This window comes from Gadus chalcogrammus, chromosome 9, assembly GCF_026213295.1.
Source record: "Gadus chalcogrammus isolate NIFS_2021 chromosome 9, NIFS_Gcha_1.0, whole genome shotgun sequence".
NCBI lineage: Eukaryota > Metazoa > Chordata > Actinopteri > Gadiformes > Gadidae > Gadus > Gadus chalcogrammus.
In genome coordinates, this window is record NC_079420.1 from 25,204,985 (window position 1) to 25,226,144 (window position 21,160).

At 45.6% G+C, this 21,160-nt stretch overlaps 3 protein-coding genes across 5 annotated transcripts; all 3 read left to right on the plus strand.

The window, feature by feature from the left end:
* The first annotated feature begins 448 nt into the window (after positions 1-448).
* snx22 (sorting nexin 22) lies at positions 449-7,068 on the plus strand. 2 transcript variants are annotated; one of them, XM_056598653.1, is made up of 7 exons: positions 452-776; positions 2,187-2,270; positions 2,478-2,582; positions 2,952-3,046; positions 4,261-4,293; positions 4,578-4,648; positions 6,761-7,068. In XM_056598653.1, the coding sequence occupies exons 1-7, from the start codon at positions 690-692 to the stop codon at positions 6,865-6,867; spliced, it is 582 nt and encodes a 193-aa protein (XP_056454628.1). In that variant the 5' UTR covers positions 452-689; the 3' UTR covers positions 6,868-7,068. The 2 variants fall into 2 exon arrangements, with proteins under 2 accessions (XP_056454629.1, XP_056454628.1); XM_056598654.1 differs by lacking the exon at positions 4,578-4,648 and having other exon boundaries at positions 449-776.
* A 108-nt stretch (positions 7,069-7,176) lies between these two features.
* Positions 7,177-15,171, plus strand: adpgk (ADP-dependent glucokinase). Of its 2 annotated transcripts, none has more exons than XM_056598649.1 (8): positions 7,177-7,724; positions 8,503-8,742; positions 9,915-10,140; positions 10,557-10,619; positions 11,343-11,463; positions 11,742-11,938; positions 12,215-12,313; positions 12,492-15,171. In XM_056598649.1, exons 2-8 carry the CDS (start codon positions 8,540-8,542, stop codon positions 13,053-13,055), a joined length of 1,473 nt encoding a protein of 490 aa, XP_056454624.1. In that variant the 5' UTR covers positions 7,177-7,724; positions 8,503-8,539; the 3' UTR covers positions 13,056-15,171. The 2 variants fall into 2 exon arrangements, with proteins under 2 accessions (XP_056454624.1, XP_056454625.1); XM_056598650.1 differs by having other exon boundaries at positions 7,178-7,724; positions 12,495-15,170.
* Positions 15,172-17,852: 2,681 nt separating this feature from the next.
* LOC130389000 (high choriolytic enzyme 1-like) lies at positions 17,853-21,018 on the plus strand. The gene is made up of 8 exons (XM_056598652.1): positions 17,853-17,925; positions 18,180-18,225; positions 18,728-18,880; positions 19,430-19,547; positions 19,882-20,060; positions 20,216-20,297; positions 20,488-20,618; positions 20,878-21,018. Exons 1-7 carry the CDS (start codon positions 17,863-17,865, stop codon positions 20,612-20,614), a joined length of 768 nt encoding a protein of 255 aa, XP_056454627.1. The 5' UTR covers positions 17,853-17,862; the 3' UTR covers positions 20,615-20,618; positions 20,878-21,018.
* The last annotated feature ends 142 nt before the right edge of the window (positions 21,019-21,160 follow it).

Here is a 21,160-nt window from a genome sequence, read left to right on the forward strand (position 1 = left end):
ACGATCGAAGTTTAAATGACAAACGGGAACTGAACATGGATTTGAAAGTGTTTTTTACTACTGTCCCATGCATCCCCGTGAAATATTTTATTTCGGTTCTGTTTTCTTAAAGACCAAAGCAAACTCTGACTGATGTAGTTTGACAAGCAGACTGTCAGCTGCGGACGTTGCTAGACCAGATGGCCCAGATGCGACAGTCATGCGTAAAGGTATTTCTGCTCTGTGTCTGCGCACCCACCCCGCCCATCTGTGACCCACAAACACGGCGGGCCATTATCACACGTAGTTAAGCCCATCCAGCCCTGAACATTACCAAAAAACGCAACTTGTCGAAGCAGACAAGGTCCTAAAAACCTACATCAATAAATGGCGTACTACACCTTTAAAGCTTGTGGATGCGTATGGTATGTGTTTGTAGGTGGAGCATTTGGGAGTTGTGGTGTGGTTTGTAGGTGAAGCACTGCTGGGAGGTGCTGTGGTTTGTTGCTGGAGCATTGGGGAGGTGTGGTGTGGTTTGTAGGTGGAGCATCGGAGAGGTGTGGAGGCCTATAGGGAATACAGTTTACGGAACTAAGCAGCAAACAACACATGTAGTGAGTGCGTACCGGACAAAGCGCTCCAGCACGCACCGTTCCGGTTGTCACCAGGCTGTGAGAGGGGAGGTGATTTTGCTCAGATCAGAGAACCAGATGCTGGTTCAGGACAACTTTCCGATGATTGAGGTGTCGATCCCCTCGCTGGAGCGGGAGGTGGATGAGTCAGGGAAATCCACAAAGGTGAGCGCGATTTTTTAAAAATTGGCAAAATGTTTTCACTGCTTAAAAACAACCCCCCCCCCCCCTAGGATACAGGTTCATGTCTGATAGGCTACAGAATTTAATCTTATTCACTGCACGCTGGCAGAATATGCATTTCCAGAGAACAGGCAAAAGAACGATAATAATAAGGAGAAGAAAGTTTCCCAGTAGGTGTTCATCTCGTTTATTTCTGAACCCTTCCTGGTCTACCCTCGCCTAGGTTTATGTGGATCATTGTTGTGCAACTCAATGTTGACTTTCTCTTCTCCTAGTGAAAAGCACATTGTTGACCTTCAGGTCTGCTTCACACAAGACTGGGGAAACAGTCCCTGGTGACATCATAGAGGTTACACAGTTCCTAATACTGTCCCAAACTTTTTTTTAATCTTGCCATTTTATTTTGAAGCTGGCCAGTTTATGGCAATGTTTATTGAGTGGTGTTCAGTTTATTGCCGATGGCCAGAATTCCACCAATTGTCATAGCCTTCAGGTGATTCACTCTCTGCATCAGAGATTGAGTGGCGTAACTAGTCCTGCCCTGCAGGCCAGTCTGGTGTCCCGGCATGTCGGACCATTACAGTAAACAACACAAAGTGCTGGGCTAAACCAGTTATGTTGTCATGGTGAAGTGAAATCGCAAGCCGATGTCTACAATTTGGAACAATGTCCGAGTGATCCTGATTCAGCCTGAGTCGGGGCAAGGACAGAGGTTAGTGTGTTCTCCTCCCAGCCCCAAGGTACGGTTTGATAAACATGTCCTGTCCAGTCTAGGCATCCTGAACAAGAGATCTAGCCCCTTTCTGTTCATAAAACACATCAAAATGCACTGTCTAGAATCCACTAGCTAACTAAATAGTAAAGTAGTTGATACAAAACTAAGTGTACATCACTGTTGTGGCCGCCTGGAGATCCTATAGCTTTGGGTATATAGGGTATATTTAGTATATAGAGCAAGGGGATGAGGGAAGAAGAGCAAACAAAATGGCGTAGACAGCCAGGAGCAGGTGTGCCTTTTAGAGAGCTTAGCCTGGGCCCAGCGGGCTCGGATGACACTAGCTGGTGGTTCCGGTTTTGGAGGAGACATGGGGGTTAAATGCAGCTCTGTGCGGGCCAACGGGCCCAAGGGAGGAGGCAGAGCTGGTGGTCCCAGGAGTGGTGGAGACCGGGGGGTTACATGGAGATCTGTGCGGGCCCAAGGGAGGAGGCAGAGCTGAGGCATGATTTGGTATATGAAGGGAGGATTACTTTACCTAGAACAATATACTTTAGCCTTTTTATACATTCATGGTCAAATGTGCACAGATTAAACTTTGCCAATGTTCATTATTGATTATTCAGATATCTTAATCAAATAGACTGTTAACTTCCCTCCATTCTTCTGTCCCCCAGCTCTATCGAGTAGACGTCCTGTTCAATGGGAGGAAGCACTGTGTGCTCAGAAGACACAGCGAGTTCCAGGTCCTCCACAGAAAAGTACGCGGGTGAACTCTTCTGCCCCTTGCCCTCTTCATGACAATCGGGTCCAGAAGTAGTGTTTTGGTGAATTTACGGAAATCAAACGTCATTGGTGCTAGGGCTGATAACAATAATTAAAAAAGATTGTGATCATTACATATGTTTATCAGTCTGTAACTGTCCTCTGTCTCATCTGTTGCTCCTGTATTGTTTGATGGTCTCCAGCTCAGGAAGATAGTGCAGATCCCCGACTTTCCCAGCAAGAGAAATCCTCACCTGAGAACCAAACCCGTGGAACAGAGAAGGCAGGAGCTAGAGGACTACATCCAGGTCAGTAGAGGGGTCTGAGCTGGTCCCCCTCAGCTGATGTCTCTCAGACCCCCACCCCACCAGAGCGTCTTTTACCCAAGCCAGCCCACTGAAAGATGATAACTATACTCACCACCGAGGGGAGCTGTTGTCTTGAGTAAAGAGCTCTTGCTGAAGGAATACAATCAGAGCAGTTCTTAATTGATTTAGTCTCTTTAAAGTAATAAACATCAGTTCCAGACAGTTATTATTAAATATCCAGTGTTAAACAAGACCTCTTTTGAACTGTGATCCGCCACAAACCATAATCCTAAACACCTTTGCATCACATACTGTTAATACAGACAGAGTATTGGAGTTCATGACCCTGTCCACATGTTGTTCCTCCAGGACATTCTGTATCAGTATGAAGATGTGCCCCAGGAGCTCCTGGACTTCCTCCTCTTGAGACACTTCCACACGGGGAACAAGGTCAACAGTATGGAGTGAGTGTTCACGTCTCAATGCGGTGCCTTGTTCTGTGTCCATCTCCTCTCGGTGGGTTTAGACCTCCCCTCTGAGGGGGGGAGAGATAGGCAGAATAATAATAATAATGGCAATAGCACCCCAGACAGGTTTAGTATTCATCATTTGTACATACTTTTGATGTTTGCATGGGTTTACTATGTTTTCGACCACACATCTAGATGTCTCCATACGAATGCTTGTATTGTAAAACCAGGAAATGAATTATCAGTATCATCAGGTATTGTTTTGGAGAGGATGAGCCGCTACCCTGGTTTTGACCCTCCTAGTCCCAAATTCAAACCTTAGCTTAAAATCGAAGACTCTAGATGAGTATGTCAAGTCTGACGGCAGACAAGCTCCAGTCTGGGTGACCAGGGCTTCACTTGTTCTGCTTCGGATGTGTTGTGATCGATGATGTTTCAGGAGGCGATAAACAGAGGCCAGAAGTAGTGAATTATAAAGAGGCTCTGTAAATGTTTAAAGGTCCCATGACATCAAAATCTCACTTTATGAGGTTTTCTAACATAAAAATGATTTCCCCTAGCCTGCCTATGGTCCCCCAGTGGCTAAAACTTGCGTTTGGTGTAAAACGAGCACTAGCTGTTCTGCTCGCCTTTGGAAAAAACGGAGGCTCAAGCGCGCTGATATGGAATGTCTGTATTCATGACGTCATCAGGAATCTCGCCATTGCGATACATCCACTGTAAACAGAGCGCATGGTACCGTGGCTGCAAGCTGCTCAGGGCCACACCCCCACCCTCCTCCTTGACACGCCCACCGAAACAGCGCATTTGGGGGAAGCTCAATGTGCGACTGGCTCGGAGTGGCTGTAACTCTGCACCACGGCTGAATTTCGGGAACGTCTTTGAATACTGTGTTAGTTGCCCACTAATACCTATATTAATGAATACATAAAATAGCATGTCATGGGACCTTTAAAATAAGCTCTGTGTAGGCGGGCCGCTGTAGAAATCCACTGATCCCCCTGTGAAACTTCATCCAATAACATGGATGAGTTTATTTTGTTGAATGTCTCCCCGGCGGTCCCCCCCCGACGTGATATAACGTGGAATAGTGGGGCTGGATCCCAGATTAGGGCACACCAGGTCCAACAATCCATTAATAAGTCAATGCTGTGCCGTCAGTTATCTTCACCGCGTGAAACTCTCTAACATGTTGTTTTATTGGACAGGTCCCTGGATGATTTGGACGACAAGGGTTTCAGGTCAGACCTTTAATTAATTTCTGTACAATTCCTCCTGTTTATTTGTGCGAAGCAATTCATCAAAGTGACTACAGAGCTGCTTTGTGTTGTACTTGACACTTCGACTGAAAACTGTCAAACATTTATACAAATACCAATACTATACTAGAAGTTTATATATACGTGTGTGTGTGTGTGTGTGTGTGTGGATATAGATATAGATATAGATAAATAATTGGAATAACTAACATTCAGGATAATATAAGAACATGTATGCACATCCACCTTCCACTGTTGGGTTCCAGCTACCAACTGCCTCATCAGCGCGTCCTGGGGTTTTCCGAAGACCCTTACATCAATAGCTGTCTCTCTGCAGGTACTGGAAACCATGGGGATTTATGTCTTTCTATTTCAGAGAGTATCATGTTATTGGTTTGTTTCAAGTTATTTTAATGCCATTATCTTGCGTTCTGCTACCTCTCAAGATGTTCTCCTCGGTCTCCATTCTGCCTGCTGCTCCAGTTGTCCCATTAGTTGTTGAACGAGATGCTAAATCCCTGGACCAATCACATCCTACCAGGAAGTGTTACAGCACTCTTCACCTACATCATTAGACTTGCGCCCATAGAGCCAGAAGATGTTCTAGTCTAACCCTCCTGTTTACATATTTGTGATAACGCGACATTTCTAAGACCTTATTTCCTACATGGCCTTCCATACAATAACAAAAAGAGAGCCAAGAGACATACATATTTATGAGGAGGTTCTTTCAATGATGACGAGCAAAGACGCAAGGGAGCACGTTGTGCATCAGGTACTGATGGGGGCGTCAACGCACCTAGATAAACCCTAAAGGAAATAATGTGTATGAAACTTAAACCAGAGTTTAGGGGTCGTATTCACAAAGAATCCAAGGGCTAAATGTAGATAAGTGGCGAATTTAGGAGTAACTCCTCAAAATAATGGGCGTGTCAATCTTAAATTTAGGACTCCTATTTTCTTTTAGTAAGAGCAATTCACAAAGTATTTTAAAAGTAGCATCTAAGTCTAGCAGACCTTAAAAGTCCTCGAGAGGACGTCCTAACTCACCTAAGTGAGTCAGGAGTCAGTAAGACCTATTCACAAAGAATCTGAAAACGGCTGCAGCGAGACCAAATGCTTTGAAATAAATGGAGGACTAATATAATATATATACTATATATATATAATATATATGCTATATATAATAATATAATAACTAATAAATCACTTGAACGATCATAAGTGGTCTCATGTATTAATAGTAACACGTCACTTTAATCATCATTAATTATTTCAAATAATAATGGGCATAAATGGTTTCAAGTAAAAAAATATATATATCTACTCTTACTTATGATTGCTATCTATTTATTGTAAGATTATTTATTTTATTGTGTTTATAATCAGCTCAGTAGCAATTGGTCCTGTGACCAGTTGGACTTTCGCTTGCGTTTCACGTCTTTGTCTTTGCTTTCATTCATCAGGAGGACCTAAATGGAGGTATAGGCTGATATTTAAAGTGTTTAAGTGCTGGAAATATACTCATTGGATAATAGTTTGCAGTGTGCTTTTAATTACCTCCATGATATAATGCAATTTACGTATTTTTATTGTTTGCTTTCTGTCTCTTTAACGTGCATACAACGTCATTATCGAGGTGTGCAAAAACTTGTCATCATGAGTGTATTCTGCCAACTGCAGCGTCCATCTATTTGATAGGACTTAATTTGTAGCCTAGGCTATTTCCTGATTTTTCGTTGATTAATTGGGCTCGTTTGTGTGAAGTTGCGAGTTTCAACGACACTGCCTGTGCCTGCACTTAACAACCAATCACCGTGCCGACCGCTTCTAAACTCGTGCACGACAATCGACGTAAGGGGCGTCGCTCTTTTCACTGATTTATCCTACGAGTAGGTCACTGCCATGGTCTCTGCTAGCCTAGTCTCGCAAAGCCAGACTAAACTACAGCAAGTAGAATCCGCTACTGCTAGCCTAGAAATCTAGTCGCCCCTAGCGGCAGCAAATTTAATTTGCAGCCAGGGATATCTTTCCGATATGGGTTTGGCTTGCCAGGCTAGGTCTCTGCGGCTTTGTGAATTACTTCCAAGCAAAAAGTCCTACGTAAAAACCAGGCTCGCCGCTCCCTATACACAGTACGCAGAGTGCGTAGGGCACCAAGTATCTTGGGGGGCACCAACATATATATATTTTTAAATAATACTTAAATCATTGAATTACAAAAATATATAAATTAGTTATGAAGAGGCACACCGTTGTTTTTTCTTAGTGGTATAACCCAGGGCTATTCTGATCAGCCTCTGTCACAGGGGTCAAAACCACCATTCCTAGTTAAGGAATCTGAACTTGGACAAAATGGCACATTGCTCCTTCCCCTGTGCTGGAATACTCCTGCTTCACTACTGATGATGAGCCTGATAGCAGCCCAATGGTCTTCTCTTCTGCGCAGGCCTCCCGGACATGGTGGTGGACGGGGTCCTGGAAGGATTCTACCCCCGGGACGTCCGGGTCAGCTTCACGGCCTGTACCAAAGACGCTGCGGGGGGCCTCTCCTAGGGAGACCTCCTGGTCCACAGAGCTCTCTGAAGAACATGCTTCAGTCCTGCTGAAGCATGGGAGGAGGAGCCTCCCATCATATTATTAAACCATTTATTTACAGCTTTAGTTACTTTTCAGCTTTTCAATGATTAAATGTGTTTGTATACTCTGTTTACCTTTTATTAAACTATTTCTTAGTCAGTTTGTTTGTTTTGAAGATTGGCTTTTTAAATATTTATGATGAAAGTACTACACATCCATCTATATAATGTGTGTATATATATATATATATATATATATATATATATATATATATATCTCTATATCTTGGCTCCTGCCGGGAGCGGTTATATTTTCTTGTTGCTACCTGAGAACATTCTGCTTGCCAACACAGAACACTCTCAGGACACTGCGTCCTAGTTTCTCTGGCTCCATGTATTTGATTTGATCAAATAGCCTACGCCTCCAGGTTCTCGGTTAATGCCAGACATATTTGATTGAGTAAACGTAGTAAATGGCACTAAATTACCTGCTCCTCTCCAGTAACGACAGATTGATAAGATCACAACTGACAGGGTTGGGTATTTCTGTCCGGACCTGGCGCATGCGCTCTAAGCAGTGGGCGGAAGTCGGCGAACGGCTCGACTTGTCCCCTACTCCCTGCTGCTCCGGATCTGCTCCTCTGTTCCTCCTTCACTATTCCTGCACGGAGCTGTTCTGAACCTCCAGCCAGCGGTGCTCCAGAGACACAGCGGTGCTCTTCCTGCAGAACATATCCGGGATATATGTCCGCCTTGTGATTGACAGGAAGGACGCCTGGACACCAGTGCGTCTCCTAGTCCTCCTGCCTGGCCCCTGATCATAGGCCAGCACACGTAAGTAGATGAAGTACTTTAACCGATTATACCTATGGCATCGTATTGTTGTGCAAGGTTAAGCAACTTGTCAACCACATCCACCTAAAAGTGAATTAAGGCTGTTCGTTAGTCAGCGTTAGATTCTAGTCTACGGCGATATAGTATCCAGTATCCTGTACAGCTCTGACGTCAGTGTCTGGCAACCAATAAGCATCCCACGATGCAAACTTAAACTGTGTAGATGAGTGTCCTTAATCCTCACTTTCGCATATTTATCCCATTATAAGTGGAACAGGGTTCATTCCTAGCCCTTTTATGTGAAGGATCAGTTGACTTGAATGATTTGCAATTGATAAGACTCGTTTGTTGTGCATATTCAACAACACTATTGCAGGGATATGTCTATTAATATCGTAGATCATGCATGCATACATCATTCCCTATACCCGCCAGCGCCAATGTCAGAAAACCTTGCCTGTTAATGCCTACAATTGGTTCATCATCTTAGTCCAAACCATCCGAGATGGTTTGTTCTCCATTCATTTCTTTCTTACACCGTTGAATCTCGGTGTGAAAGGTTCATACGTCTCTAGCTCTGTATAGAGCTGAAGGTCTTTGATTTTGTGTCTACATACTGTCAGTTCTGGGGTAAGTTGACTCGGTTCAGGCTCATTAAAACGCTCCAATCGTTCCTCAGAAATCTTGAATGCCAAACCTGTGCTCGTACCTGCTTTCCCTCCCCAGGGGAGGCGTTCCCTCCGCTCTGACCGGCCGGACTAAGCCCTTTTCCCTGTAGTTTCAGGTTGTGTGTGAGATAATTGTGCCAGAGCATCATGTGGGGTAAAGCCTTGCTGGTGGCCCTGCTGGCGCTGGGGGTGGGCGTCCTCTACCAGACGCAGCCTGACCTGCCCGCTCAGGTCCTACGCTACATAACGGAGGGAGGCGCCCGCGGGCCGAGCGCAGAGCAGGCCATCTCCTCCGCCTGGGAGACGCTGATCACCCTGCCCTCCAGGCAGTGGCGGAAGGTGGCTGTAGGGTGAGCCCACTGCACTCTGCAACGCATGGCTGGGGATACACGGACGATGATGGAGGTAGACTGGGCACTACAGGGTGTAGGGCCGTGGACACACAACGGAGATGTCAGGTGTTAAATGATCATTGCTTAAGTGGAATATTCCTTAATTAGCTGACATTGTGACAGGATGTTTTAAACTTCATATATGTCCCTACTGACGGCACACAGCGATCAAATATAGAAGGAGTAACTCTATCCTCCTCTATATATAACTGACCATATGACAATATTCTGTTGCATACAGCAAATATGCAATAGAAAATCTAATCCAAACCATGTAAACATAAGATCAGCGTCATAAAGAGAGACTGGAGGCTGGGAGACCGTGATGCAGCCGGCCAGCCCCTCCTGCCTCCGTTCAGCTGGGCTGCTTCCTTCTGCTCAGCCTCCTGCATGGGGCACACCAACCTTTTATTTTGATCAGCCAATCAGATTGAGTGTATTTAGTGCAGATAATCTGAGCTCAGCAGCGTGTTGTGGGCAGCAAGTGTTAAACACTCTGACAGCCTGTAGCATCTGCCCCATTCCACCACCTCATCCAAGAGTTTCAAAAAAGGTGGCAGCTGATGATTGGCCCAAGCACAAGGACCGCCTACAGGATGGCAGGGGATTGGGTAAAACCTAGGACTGATTTTAGATTTAATTTCAGACTATTCAAAACAATACCATTAATCAACATTTAACCAAACAAATGTATTTAAAATTGCTTCAGTATGTTTCACTATGTTAATACACTAATCACCTTAAATAATTCTGAAGGCATTTTCACTGATGACATGCATTTCCTATTTCGGCATTTGAGAGGCTTGAAACCATGTGCTATTTTGAGGAAGTAGAGTTGAAATTTCCCATACGTTATTCATGCATGCATATATTGGGCTCACGTTTAAACTGATACACATTCACTACAAACTCACTGATAATTACTGACTAATGGCGTTTTGGTACAGTTCACTGGACTAACATGTATCTTGGTAACATTAATTAGAATTACTAATGTATTTGTTGTAACATACCACTGCCGCCAGATGCTGTCTCTAACCTGGTTCTGCAGTAACAGTTTGTAGTTGACTCTGATTGGCTGCTCGGTCCTCACTGGACCCTTCATGACTCCATAAACCCTCTGGTCCCAGTGTGAACGCCTGCGTGGATGTGGTGGTCTCCGGGGTGGGTCTCCTCCAGGCCTCGGCGCTGGACCCCGGGCCCGGCCTGGACCATGAGGTGCTCCACACCTCGGAGGACCTGAAGGAGACCTTCATCCACTACATGGAGAGGGGGGCGGCGGCAGAGCGCTTCTTCAGCGACCAGGAGGCCTTCCAGAGGATCGCCAGAGCCGCCGCAGAGTACCCCGGGGCTAAGGTGGCACACACACATACACATACACATACACATACACATACACGTGCACGCACGCACGCACGCATGCACGCACGCACGCACGAATACATACATGCACACATACGGAGACAGAAATACATTTTTCAGGCGTGACCGGCGGTCAGGCTGGTTTCCATTTCGGTTCTCAAAAGAGGGTCTTTGCCTGAGCCAGCATTTCCTCATGGTGTCTGCTGGCCTTTCACAACCGCTAAACAACATTTACACACACACACACACACACACAGATACACACACAGACGCACACACACACAGTCTGATAACTGCATCATCACAGAACTACTTTGAAGTAATAAATAAAAGTATACAGTACTTCCTCTCTAGTAATTCTTTAACCTGCGGATCATTGATTTAAGCTTTTGATCTTGTGTCTTTCTCAGCTGTATGTAGGGGGAAACGCGGCCCTCATTGGTCAGAAGCTCGCCAGCTACTCTGATATCACGGTAGTTCCTGTTTCTTTTGAATTTGTTTAATACTTTGTTTGAAAGTAATTTAGTTATTCATTATAAGTTATTTAGTGCAATGCTCGAGTCATTTTGCTCATATATTATCTAATTTGTAACATTCAAGCGAGAGGTAAAGATATTTTGTCCATAAAATGCGTCTGCACATTTATTACATTGTGATGCAAACCTAATAATCAACAATAAATCTAAAACAGTCCCAACTGTCCTTGGAAGCGGTCTCTCCCTGTTGTGCGTCTTGAGGTCTTCCTGTATTGACAGTTACCACATGTCTGGAGGTCTTCCTATATTAAGACTGACTGTGTGTGTGCGGAGGTCTTCCTGTATTAAAACTGCCTGTGTGTGTGTGTGGAGGTCTTCCTGTATTGAAACGGACTGTATGTGTCTAGAGGACTTCCTGTATTAAGACAGAATGTGTGTGTGGAGGTCTTCCTGTATTAAGACTGACTGTGTGTGGTGGTCTTCCTGTGTTAAGACTGACTGACTGTGTGTGTCTGGACGTCTTCCTGTATTTAAGACTGACCGCATGTCTGGACGTTCTTTTGTTAAGTGACTGTGTGTGGAGCTCTTCCTGGGTTAAGTGACTTTGTGTGTGGGGGTCTTCCTGTGTTAAGTGACTGTGTGTGTGGAGGTTTTCCTGTGTTCAGTGACTTTGTGTGTGGAGGTCTTCCTGTGCTGAGCCTGACTGTGTGTTTGGCTCAGGTATTACTGTGTGGCCCGGTGGGCCCAAAGCTTCATGAGATGCTGGACGAGCAGATTGTTGTCCCCCCAGAATCACTGCAGGAGAGCGATGAGTACCACCTCATCTTGGAGTACCAAGAAGGTGAGGAACAAACCCATAACCGTCCACTCTCTCACACACTAATCTTCCAGATCAGTGGTTCTCAATTGGCCGCCTGTGGGCCAAATGCGTCCCTTTGCAGTGGGCCACAAAAATAACATTTTTAATTTGACGAGCGCAGTGACCCCCACTGAATGTGGTCATTTGTTCACCATGTTGGAAAAGAGCAATGTCCAGCCCGATGAACTGCTCATCGGTCATTGTTATGCGATGCAACGTCATCTACCGGGGCTGATGTACACGGCCTCTCTGGTACCCAGGCGAACAGTGGGCTTCCACCAGAGCTCCTCAGGCGAACCGCTTCATCTTCTCCCACGACGTGTCCAACGGAGAGATGAGTTCGCTGGAGACGTTTGTGGCCAGCCTGGACGACTTCCAGCCCGACCTGGTGGTGCTGTCTGGCCTCCACATGATGGAGGGCATGGGTCGGATGATCTGGGAGGACAGGCTCAAAGAGGTGTGTGTGTGTGTGTGTGTGTGTGTGTGTGTGTGTGTGTGTGTGTGTGTGTGTGTGTGTGTGTGTGTGTGTGTGTGTGTGTGTGTGTGTGTGTGTGTGTGTGTGTGTGTGTGTGTGTGTGTGTGTGTGTGAGAAACACAGACATTTCATCGTACGGTCAAACTGGCCTGGGTTCAACACATATTCCACATAGGAACCAAATGGTGCCTACACTTTTGAGTCAAAGTGGAGCTGTTCAGTGCATTAATGACTCTAACTACAATGTCATGTTTGCAGGCAGTGGCGGCAATATCTGAGATCCGCAAAGATGTTCCTGTCCACCTTGAGCTGGCCAGCATGACCGACATGGACTACATGAACAGCATCATGCAAGAGGTACATGCGACACACTCGGCGGTTGTCTGCCCCACTTTTGAGATCACTTCTGTCGTGTAACATTTGAATACCGGTTTGGATGGTGCGGAGAGCAGTTGGTAAATAGGTGTGTTTCAGAAGCTGTTCCCTTGGTAACGGATTCAGTCACCCGTGGTGTGGTTGTGCTTCGCCCCGGTAGCAGGTGATGCCCATCGTCAGCTCCATGGGGCTCAACGAGCAGGAGCTGCTGTTCCTGTCCCGGGCCGGGGAGGGGCCCCACGCGGAGCTGCCCTCCTGGAAGGGGGTGCCGGATGTGGGGCGCGTCAGCGACATCCTCCTCTGGATCCTGCAGGAGCACGGCCGCAGCGAGCCGTCCTCCGAGGCCGAGCTGACCCGCATCCACTTCCACACGCTGGCCTACCACATCCTGGTCACGGTGGACGGCTACTGGGGGAACCAGGCGGCGGCGGTGATGGCGGGGGCACGGGTGGCCAGCACCCAGGCCTGCGGCGTCCAGACGGTCGAAGTGGGCGCGGTGGAGCTCAAGGCGCCCGTGGAGTTTCACAGCTCGCACAGTGAACCCCGGGTCAGGTTGACCCTGGACCCGACGGACCCCGTCACGGTGTGGGGCCGCGGCAACGTGACCTTTCACCTCTCGCCGGTGCTGGTGTGCAAGCAGCCGCTGAGGACAGTGGGGCTTGGAGATGCCATCTCGGCCGAGGGGCTGGTGTACTCGGAGCTGAAGCCCCAGCAGATGTTCTGAGGACCCAAACCCTCCCTGTCCTCTCCTGGGTCTAGGCCACTCCCTTCTCCTCCTCCGTGGTTCCATATGCACAGTAAGCTGTCGGTTCTTCGGTTGTAGCCGTGGTTCAGGTTCTATACAGACCTGTATTGCCAAGGTTTTCAGTAATTGGTGACCCTTTAGTTAGTAGAATGTGTGGGTGACTTAAAATCCTGCCTCTTAACACCTTCAGCCTTCCTTCCATAAGCGTTCTCTCTTCCATGCTCTTCAGTCCCCCTCCAAAACAGCGAGCATGGAGCAGAACGTGTCTCAACTCCGTCTGAACAGGATGGCAACAAGCTATGCAGCGCCGGTGACGATTTAAAGCCATCTCCGAGGAGTCTGGTTGGCTCAAGTGGCATGGCATACCTTTTTAAACATGCAGTCAGTGCCTTTAGAGGAAGGGTTTAGAGTTTTGTCAACAGTGCGAAGAGCTAAACCTCTCACAAATCAAAAGGGTGTTTTATGAAACACTAATCAACTGGATATTACAATGCGTCACTCGTAAGGTTCAAGGATACTTCCTTGTCTCATGTCTATACTTGTTTCAGTACACTTCATTAATAGAGAACATTATGGTCCCTTGTTCTGCCTAAGATCCTCTGATAAAAAAACTGGACCATTAGGAATCAGGACATGTTTCCACTTTCACATATGCTTCATTGAGGTTGTTTTAGACCGTTATAGTTTGGTCACATGCCATTATACTAAAATGTTGCTTGCTCTATAAAGATGTTCATTAGCCAGTAAATCAAAGAATCAAAATATATTTGTTCTAAAGTAAGAGACTCGCTCTGTGTGGATTCATTATGATTAAAAGGTTGTTTCTAAGGGGAGAGGGGCAGCACGGCCTAGAGTAAATCTGATGCCAGCAAAGCAAACTAAAGGTTCAACGTTTTAACTGTTGCACATCCTACTTCACCTGTATTTGGCTTTTCATAAAGCCCTGACAAGTAAAACGTATGGATAATACAGTGGCATGTAGTGATGGCAGCAGTCTTGGAATTTATGCAAGAAATGGCTATGAATATGTAATTAGCTTTTTCTGGATCTATTTGACGTAAGTCAGATACTTCCTACGTCAAAGGTTTCTCATTAAAAGAATGTATTTGTATACCTCAAATGGCCAACGATGGCATGCAATAAGAGTCTTAATGCCGTGGGGAGAGGAGCCTTGTATCCAGCAGAGTGGGTCTCTTGAAGGAGAACCTCTGCTCCGTATGGGGACGCGGCTCATCGGTACTGAGCCATCACTGACAACAGCCCTGTCTTAGCAAGTACAGTCTATTTTAAGTTTACAGTCTGTTTATCTTGTGTCTTAACTTGTATGGACTTTCAGGGCAAGTTGCCTTGTGATTTGTGATGAAAATAATGTAAATAATAAAACCGATGTCTTTATTATGGTGTCTTATTTGATCTCAATTGGAAATACTTGAGATTGTGAGCAGCATTGATGCAGCAAAGATGATCTGCAAATACATATTTGTTAAGAAGTATGTTAAAGCTAGGGTAGCCATTTATGGTCCAATTGGTAAAATCATCTTTACATCCCGACAGCAACCAACCAATTAAATGCTCTAACAAATAATAAAAACGAACCTTTGGCTGCCTGTTTTACTCCCATCCAATGATTGAATTATGTTTGGATGGTCTACCTGTCTGTACCTACCCAGCTACCTGTCTGTCTACCCGGCTACTTGCATGTGATCTGCCCATGTGATCAAATGGCCAAGGCAGAGGAGTAAGAAGGCTGTCTTGAAGAGCTCCTGAATTCTCTTCCACGTCGAGGGTACGAGGAAACATCTTCAAGGACTATTGCTTGCTGGCCCAATGAAGGAATAACCACCCTCAGGCAGTCCCATAGTTAGTAAAAGGAAAAATAATGGAACCATCCGATTGTTCTTTTGATTCAGGGGTCACCAGCACAGTGCCCCGGGGCGCCCGCAAGGACCATATGAGGCACCCACAGGCCTGTTCTAAACATAGCACAACTCATTCTTGAACAACTCTTTCCCACCTTTTTTAAGTCATTGTTGATAATTATTATGAGAAATCATTAACATGATCAGTGTCTTCACATAGATGAGTATCATTAATAATCATATATAACTGAAGGCAAACTGAGCAAATGTGTTATTTCAGAGGAGTATCAAACCGGGTGCCCTTCGTAGGCTATGACTCAGTACCCATGAAGTAGCTCTCAGGTTCAAAAAGGTTGGTGACCCCTGGATTAGAGCAACCTCAATAATTGGAAAGACACAGATAAGTATACAACGCATGTATTGACGCTCTACATCACCATGGCTGAGGAGGATAAGGTTGCATTACTCTACCCACTAGGGTTCTTCCTGTTTGAGAGGACACCTGGAGGGCTCTGGCCCTCTTCCAGTGATCGATGGAGAAGGATGTTGGACAAATGATACTCCTGGTCTATTGTCCATAGGAAAACTATCGAGAACACAAGGAAAGACCCCTTATAGTTTTGCATTGGTTGGGTGAAGTAGGATAGCTATCTTACCAGAAAAAGGTAAGATAGCTGGGATACGTTGTCTCAGCTGAGTCCCGCCCTGTCTGCAGCCCAACCACCTAAAGCAGGGATGGGCAACTTTCATGATAAAGAGGGCCACAATTCTTCATCATCACCATCAGAGGGCCATGTGACTGTGCACTTCAACTAGACGTAAACTGAGAGAAGCTACACATTTTTGAATTTGTTGGATATGATTTCCTGTATTCTGGTGCATTTTGGGGATGGCCACTAACTACCTACAAAATCTTCCAGATTCATAACCTATGTATTAATGTATGTTGATTGAACCAACATAGGCCTACATTAATTTCATGTTTTCCATGCTCAAACCGCCACATGATTGGTTAGTATTTTGATCAGTGTAAAGGGCTCACATACATCATCATTCAATGATGTCACAAAACTGAAAAACAGTGGCCCAACATTAAGTGCAACCACTCAATGAAATCAAACCCAACAAGCATGATATTCACTTCAGGGCAGTTGTAGTAGTTGTACTGGCGACTTAAGTGGAAATCTTTCATGACTGATATCGCTTCTAAGCAAACTAGACACATGGGTTTGCCTTTGAATTCTATGAACAGATACTCTGCTTTTCTTCTTTCTTAACAAAGTTTTCTGTAACTCGATTTTTTTTTCTTTTTTTTTTTATTAAATAAAAATTATGTGCAGGCCTGACTGAGTGAGGATGTGGGCCGCCAGTTGCCCATCCCTGACCTAAAGGGTCTGAGATCTTTCGTTGAGTGGGTATTACTGACGATTCATAGAAGGTTATGGGTCCATCGACAGGCTGTTAGCAGTGCTAACAAAAGGCCATGCCCCTGCTACAAAGGGTACATGATAAATCAGGGCTATCCTGGATTAGTCTGAGCCTTTTGGCTCAAGGGGGGATCCAGAATGTCAGGAAGCCTTCCAGAGTGATCGATGTCTTACCAATGCCCCAGTGTGAGCCTTTGCCTACCCCAACAAGCCATATATCTTACATCTAATGGTCAGTGTGATTGGCCTTGATACGCCATGTTAACAGCGAGCTCCACCAATCAAAGACGTGGTGTTACACTTTAGGATTGTGGGAAGTGTAGTGCTTTTAAATCTTCTTTAACTTGTGGTTTCTACAGGAACATATACCATCGTTTCACAATATAACGGCTCGTGGTAAGTATACTTTGTGTATGAAATACACTTCATGTGATTCAGGTCTCCCTTTGTAAGCTCTTCCAACTGCGAAATTTTGGTTGGATAGTAATTTGGTTTCTCAGCAGAAGGGCATCATTGAGCCCTGGCTGTTCCATTCTCCCAGAGCTTCAGATGAGGAGGAACAGAAAAAGTGGATAATCCAGTCTCCCTTATGGACTCAAATAATGAAAGAGAAACAGTGGAGAGTCCAGGCTCCCATATGGACTCAAATAATGAAATGTAAAAAATAAACCCAAGAACAAAGGGTTACAATCAAAAGTACGTAATAAGGCCTTGAATTAGTAATGATGTCCTATCTTCATCTGAGTTTGTCTTTATTGGGCTTTAGGTGGACAAGAAGCTCGGCCTTAAACTCAGTGGGGACGCAAACCTGAGCAAGCAAGTTAACAAGCGAGCAAGCGTATAACAACTGCTGATACGTTTGAAATGTTTCCTCTTACAACTGGTCCTTTGCTAGTCTGAATCTTTTAGTGTTAGAGAAGCATTTAGCAGGTAAACCTACAAGAACTTGAAGCAAATATGATGAGAATTACAACATCTCTTGGCTTATGCCAAGAGATGTTGTAATTCTCATCATGTTGTAAGCCAAACTCTTAACTGGAATAGAGCTTGCATTTATATAAATAAATGCATAAGCTCTATTCCAGTTAAGAGTTTGAATTATTACAATGTAAAGGAGAGGGATGTCTGTTGAAAATGAGTCTGTATTACTTTCTTGCTTATACATTTTTGCTCTCATATTTTTTACATTTAGAGACATTTAAAATGAAAAAAGAATAAAGCTTCAGAAAGCGTCCTGGCAGCCTGAAAGAGTGAATCAGCTGCTCAAACAGGGTCATGGTACACAGCTATATGTCCTGCATAAATCACATTCTATTTACCTATTTTTGATCATGTGGGAATTGGCCTGATGTGCTCAAGGCAACTCATACGTACAGCTTATCTGGCCAAGAGGCATTCCTCAGAGCCTTACATGGACAGTTCCTGAGCCAATGGGGAGCATAAATAGGGGTTCTGGACAGGCTAGTAGTATTAACACTGTCTCCCCTGCAGGTTAGCAAGATGTCTGCCCTGAAGTACGCTCTGAGCCTGCTGGCTCTCCTTGTGGTCTCCACCTGGGCTGAGGTAACAACTCTACATGTTTCTAATATCAATAAATATTTTTGAACTGTTAGCTTCATTAACTGTTTCTACCGAGACATTTATGCAGCCATACCTCATCCATGTTTGAGTGTTGATTAGAATTGTCTGTTGGATCCAAGCATGTGACAATGACCACATATTAATGTCATCGGCCAAATCCAAAATGTTTTCCTATCATCTGACCATATTATTATGGAAGGATCCCTGACATCCCGTCTGTGTTTGGTTCACTACAGGAACGCCCCGTGTCTGAGATCCTCTGGGAAGCTAACAAGGATGTCGGTAGGTACAGCCGAGTAAAGCATATTGAGATCAGTGTTTCCTTGTTTCCTCAACATGTTCCATTATAGAAACCCAAGAATCCTGCCACAGACCATAAAGGAATGAGTAGTATAGCTAGTATAGTTGTTTCAGGTGCCATAGTATACAGACTGACTAGGCCAGTAGGATTCCATCCGTTTGTAAATACCCATCTGCCTATCAATTCTCCTCAGAAATGACAATAAGTATAAATAATAAAAACTATAATACCATATCTAACAAAATATTGACTGATAATAACTATAAAACTGAATATGTATATAAAAAAAATCCCAAACACGTAGTTTCAATCCAATTGAGGATTAGTCATGTTGTGCTACATAGTCTGACACTAGTATATTACTTTTGCTGTAAGGAATAGCTCGGTGGAAGATGAGTTGTCAAAGCTCCCCCTATCTCGTATGCACTTTAGGGGTCTTGGAAACACTGTATAAATAAAATGTCTTCTCCTTGTTGTCATTAGTCCGCACTGAGGACGAGCCCTACGTTGTGGACGACATCGCCTACGACAACGAGATGGAGAGGAACGCTGACCCCTGCACTTCCCGCGGCTGCATGTGGGGAAAGTCTAGCGACGGCAAGGTCTACGTGCCCTACACCGTCTCCAGCCAGTACTGTACGTGCAGCCTGTTGTCACACGAGACCCCCCTGAATAAAGAGTCACTCACTTTATTAGAAAAAATTTGGCCCAGAACTCCATATAAAAACCCAGAGTATTCAAACAATTTAAATAACAAACTTTTTCTCATTTTATTAGGATCATAATTTCCGTCGATAATTTCAAATGGACGGTAGGGTTAGAACTAGATTGATTGAGATTCATTTGGAACGTAAAAGGTGTGCCTTTCCTCTATCAACCTCTGTCCCTGACTCCTCCCACATCCCTTACTGTCCCAGACTCCTCCCCCTTCCCTGCCTGCCCCTGACCCCTCCTCCATCCCTGCTTGTCCCTGACTCCTCCCCCTTCCGGCCCCTGACCCCTCCCACATCCCAGCCTGTCCCTGACTCCTCCCCCTTCCCTGCCTGTCCCTGACTCCTCCCCCTTCCCTGCCTGTCCCTCACTCCTCCCCCTTCCCTGCCTGTCCCTCACTCCTCCCCCTTCCCTGTGTGTCCCTGACTCCTCCCCCTTCCCTGTGTGTACCTGACTCCTCCCTCTTCCCTGCAGCCTCCCGCGAGCGGTCCATCATCGACCGCGGCCTGCAGTCCTTCTCTGGCTTCTCCTGCATCCGCTTCGTCAAGCGCAGCAACCAGAGGGATTACCTCAGCATCCAGTCCCTCAGCGGGTGAGGAGCGAGCACGCGCACGCGCGTGTGTGTGTAGTCCCACAAAGGAGCAACAAGAACTATGAACCTACTTACGCTTTTGTTCGGTCTCTTTACATTTGACCACATTGTACATCATTAGGCTCTTACTGTATTCTTATTGAGCTCCAGACTTTAAAAATCACCTCTAAAGTAGGTCACCCTGTTTTAGGATGTTGTTTTTGTTTGGACGAATTGCTTTTGATCGATACATTCACCTCATGGTGTATTTATATGTAGACGGTGAAATCAATATTTTCCCAACACTTTCCCTCAAATAAACCCGGCCTGCCTCCGACCGCCTCTCTGATCGTAGGTGCTATTCCTTCGTGGGTCGCACCGGTAACTCCCAGACGGTGTCCCTGAGTCGTCAGGGCTGCCTGTACCACAACACTGTGCAGCACGAGCTGCTGCACGCCCTGGGCTTCAACCATGAGCAGACCCGCTCTGACCGCGACCAGCACATCAGGGTGCTGCTGCAGAACGTCCAGTCGGGTCAGTGACTCAGGCCTCATCCAGGGACTCTCTCGCACGCGCACACACACACACACACACACACACACACACACACACACACACACACACACACACACACACACACACACACACACACACACCTATAACCCCTCTGATCCATCCTCCACATGCAGGCATGCAGCACAACTTCAACAAGATCGCAACTCTGAACCAGGCCACCCCCTACGACTACAACTCTGTCATGCAGTACCACAAGTGAGTCTGACCCCATCAGCCTGAGGCCCTCTCAACCACATCCCCAAAGAAAGAAAAGTGAACTAACTGCATTGCTGTTTGACCTTACACCTCCAAACACCACAGAGTGGTCGTTTTGTTTTGGACCAGAGTCCATGTGGAGGAGAAGTGTGTCAGAGTGTGTGTTGCTAAGTGTTGTGCATACTTCCAGGTACGCCTTCTCCAAGAACAACCAGCCCACCATGTTACCCATCCCCAACCAGAACGCCGTGATCGGCAAGGCCACCCAGATGAGCCAGAACGACATCACCAGGCTGAACAGGCTGTACAAGTGCTGAGCGGGTGAGTCAGTCCACACCGGTCCTCCTGTTTCAGGACCCCTGTGGAGTAAGGCCCTCATAACAAGCTCAGGGGTTCAATGCCCGAGGTAGAATATATTGATGAAGCAATGGCCCAACTCTTCCATTCCCCATGTAGATTCATGTGTACACAATGTTGCATTAACGATAGGATGTGATACTGCGTCAGTGGTAATTTTTTCTATGCTGTTCATCCAATGATCACTTCATGTTTCCATTTCTGTGCTTTGTCTTTGTAACAGGTGACCAGAACTTCCATTTGAGAAACAACTTCCAATCACAGTGGAGTCCAGAGTCATCGGTTTATAGTCTGAGGGTGTATTGAACCAATCACAAGGCTTGCCCTTGTGTTGAACCTTTTCTTAATAAACCATAGACATCGACCAAGCCTTTGTGTTCATTGACCTTCATTTGACCCTTCTGAATCCTGGTCCAGGCCTTGACCATCTTCTACCTGATAATAACAGAATACAGATGTGCACAGGGTGCATCTCAGCAAGGGGAAGATAGTTAGAGGGCAAAGCC

What these genes read in the sequence shown, in the direction of transcription:
- snx22 (XM_056598653.1), top strand. Translation starts at nt 690, where the DNA reads ATGCTGGTTCAGGACAACTTTCCGATGATTGAGGTGTCGATCCCCTCG. An exon ending in AGTCAGGGAAATCCACAAAG is followed by an intron (nt 777 to 2,186) that starts GTGAGCGCGATT and finishes TCTGTCCCCCAG; the next exon opens with CTCTATCGAGTAGACGTCCT. An exon ending in TTGGACGACAAGGGTTTCAG is followed by an intron (nt 4,294 to 4,577) that starts GTCAGACCTTTA and finishes GTTGGGTTCCAG; the next exon opens with CTACCAACTGCCTCATCAGC.
- LOC130389000 (XM_056598652.1), top strand. Translation starts at nt 17,863, where the DNA reads ATGTCTGCCCTGAAGTACGCTCTGAGCCTGCTGGCTCTCCTTGTGGTC. An exon ending in AGCATCCAGTCCCTCAGCGG is followed by an intron (nt 19,548 to 19,881) that starts GTGAGGAGCGAG and finishes CTCTGATCGTAG; the next exon opens with GTGCTATTCCTTCGTGGGTC. An exon ending in GCTGCAGAACGTCCAGTCGG is followed by an intron (nt 20,061 to 20,215) that starts GTCAGTGACTCA and finishes CTCCACATGCAG; the next exon opens with GCATGCAGCACAACTTCAAC.
- adpgk (XM_056598649.1), top strand. Translation starts at nt 8,540, where the DNA reads ATGTGGGGTAAAGCCTTGCTGGTGGCCCTGCTGGCGCTGGGGGTGGGC. An exon ending in CAGAGTACCCCGGGGCTAAG is followed by an intron (nt 10,141 to 10,556) that starts GTGGCACACACA and finishes TGTCTTTCTCAG; the next exon opens with CTGTATGTAGGGGGAAACGC. An exon ending in CCAGCTACTCTGATATCACG is followed by an intron (nt 10,620 to 11,342) that starts GTAGTTCCTGTT and finishes TGTTTGGCTCAG; the next exon opens with GTATTACTGTGTGGCCCGGT.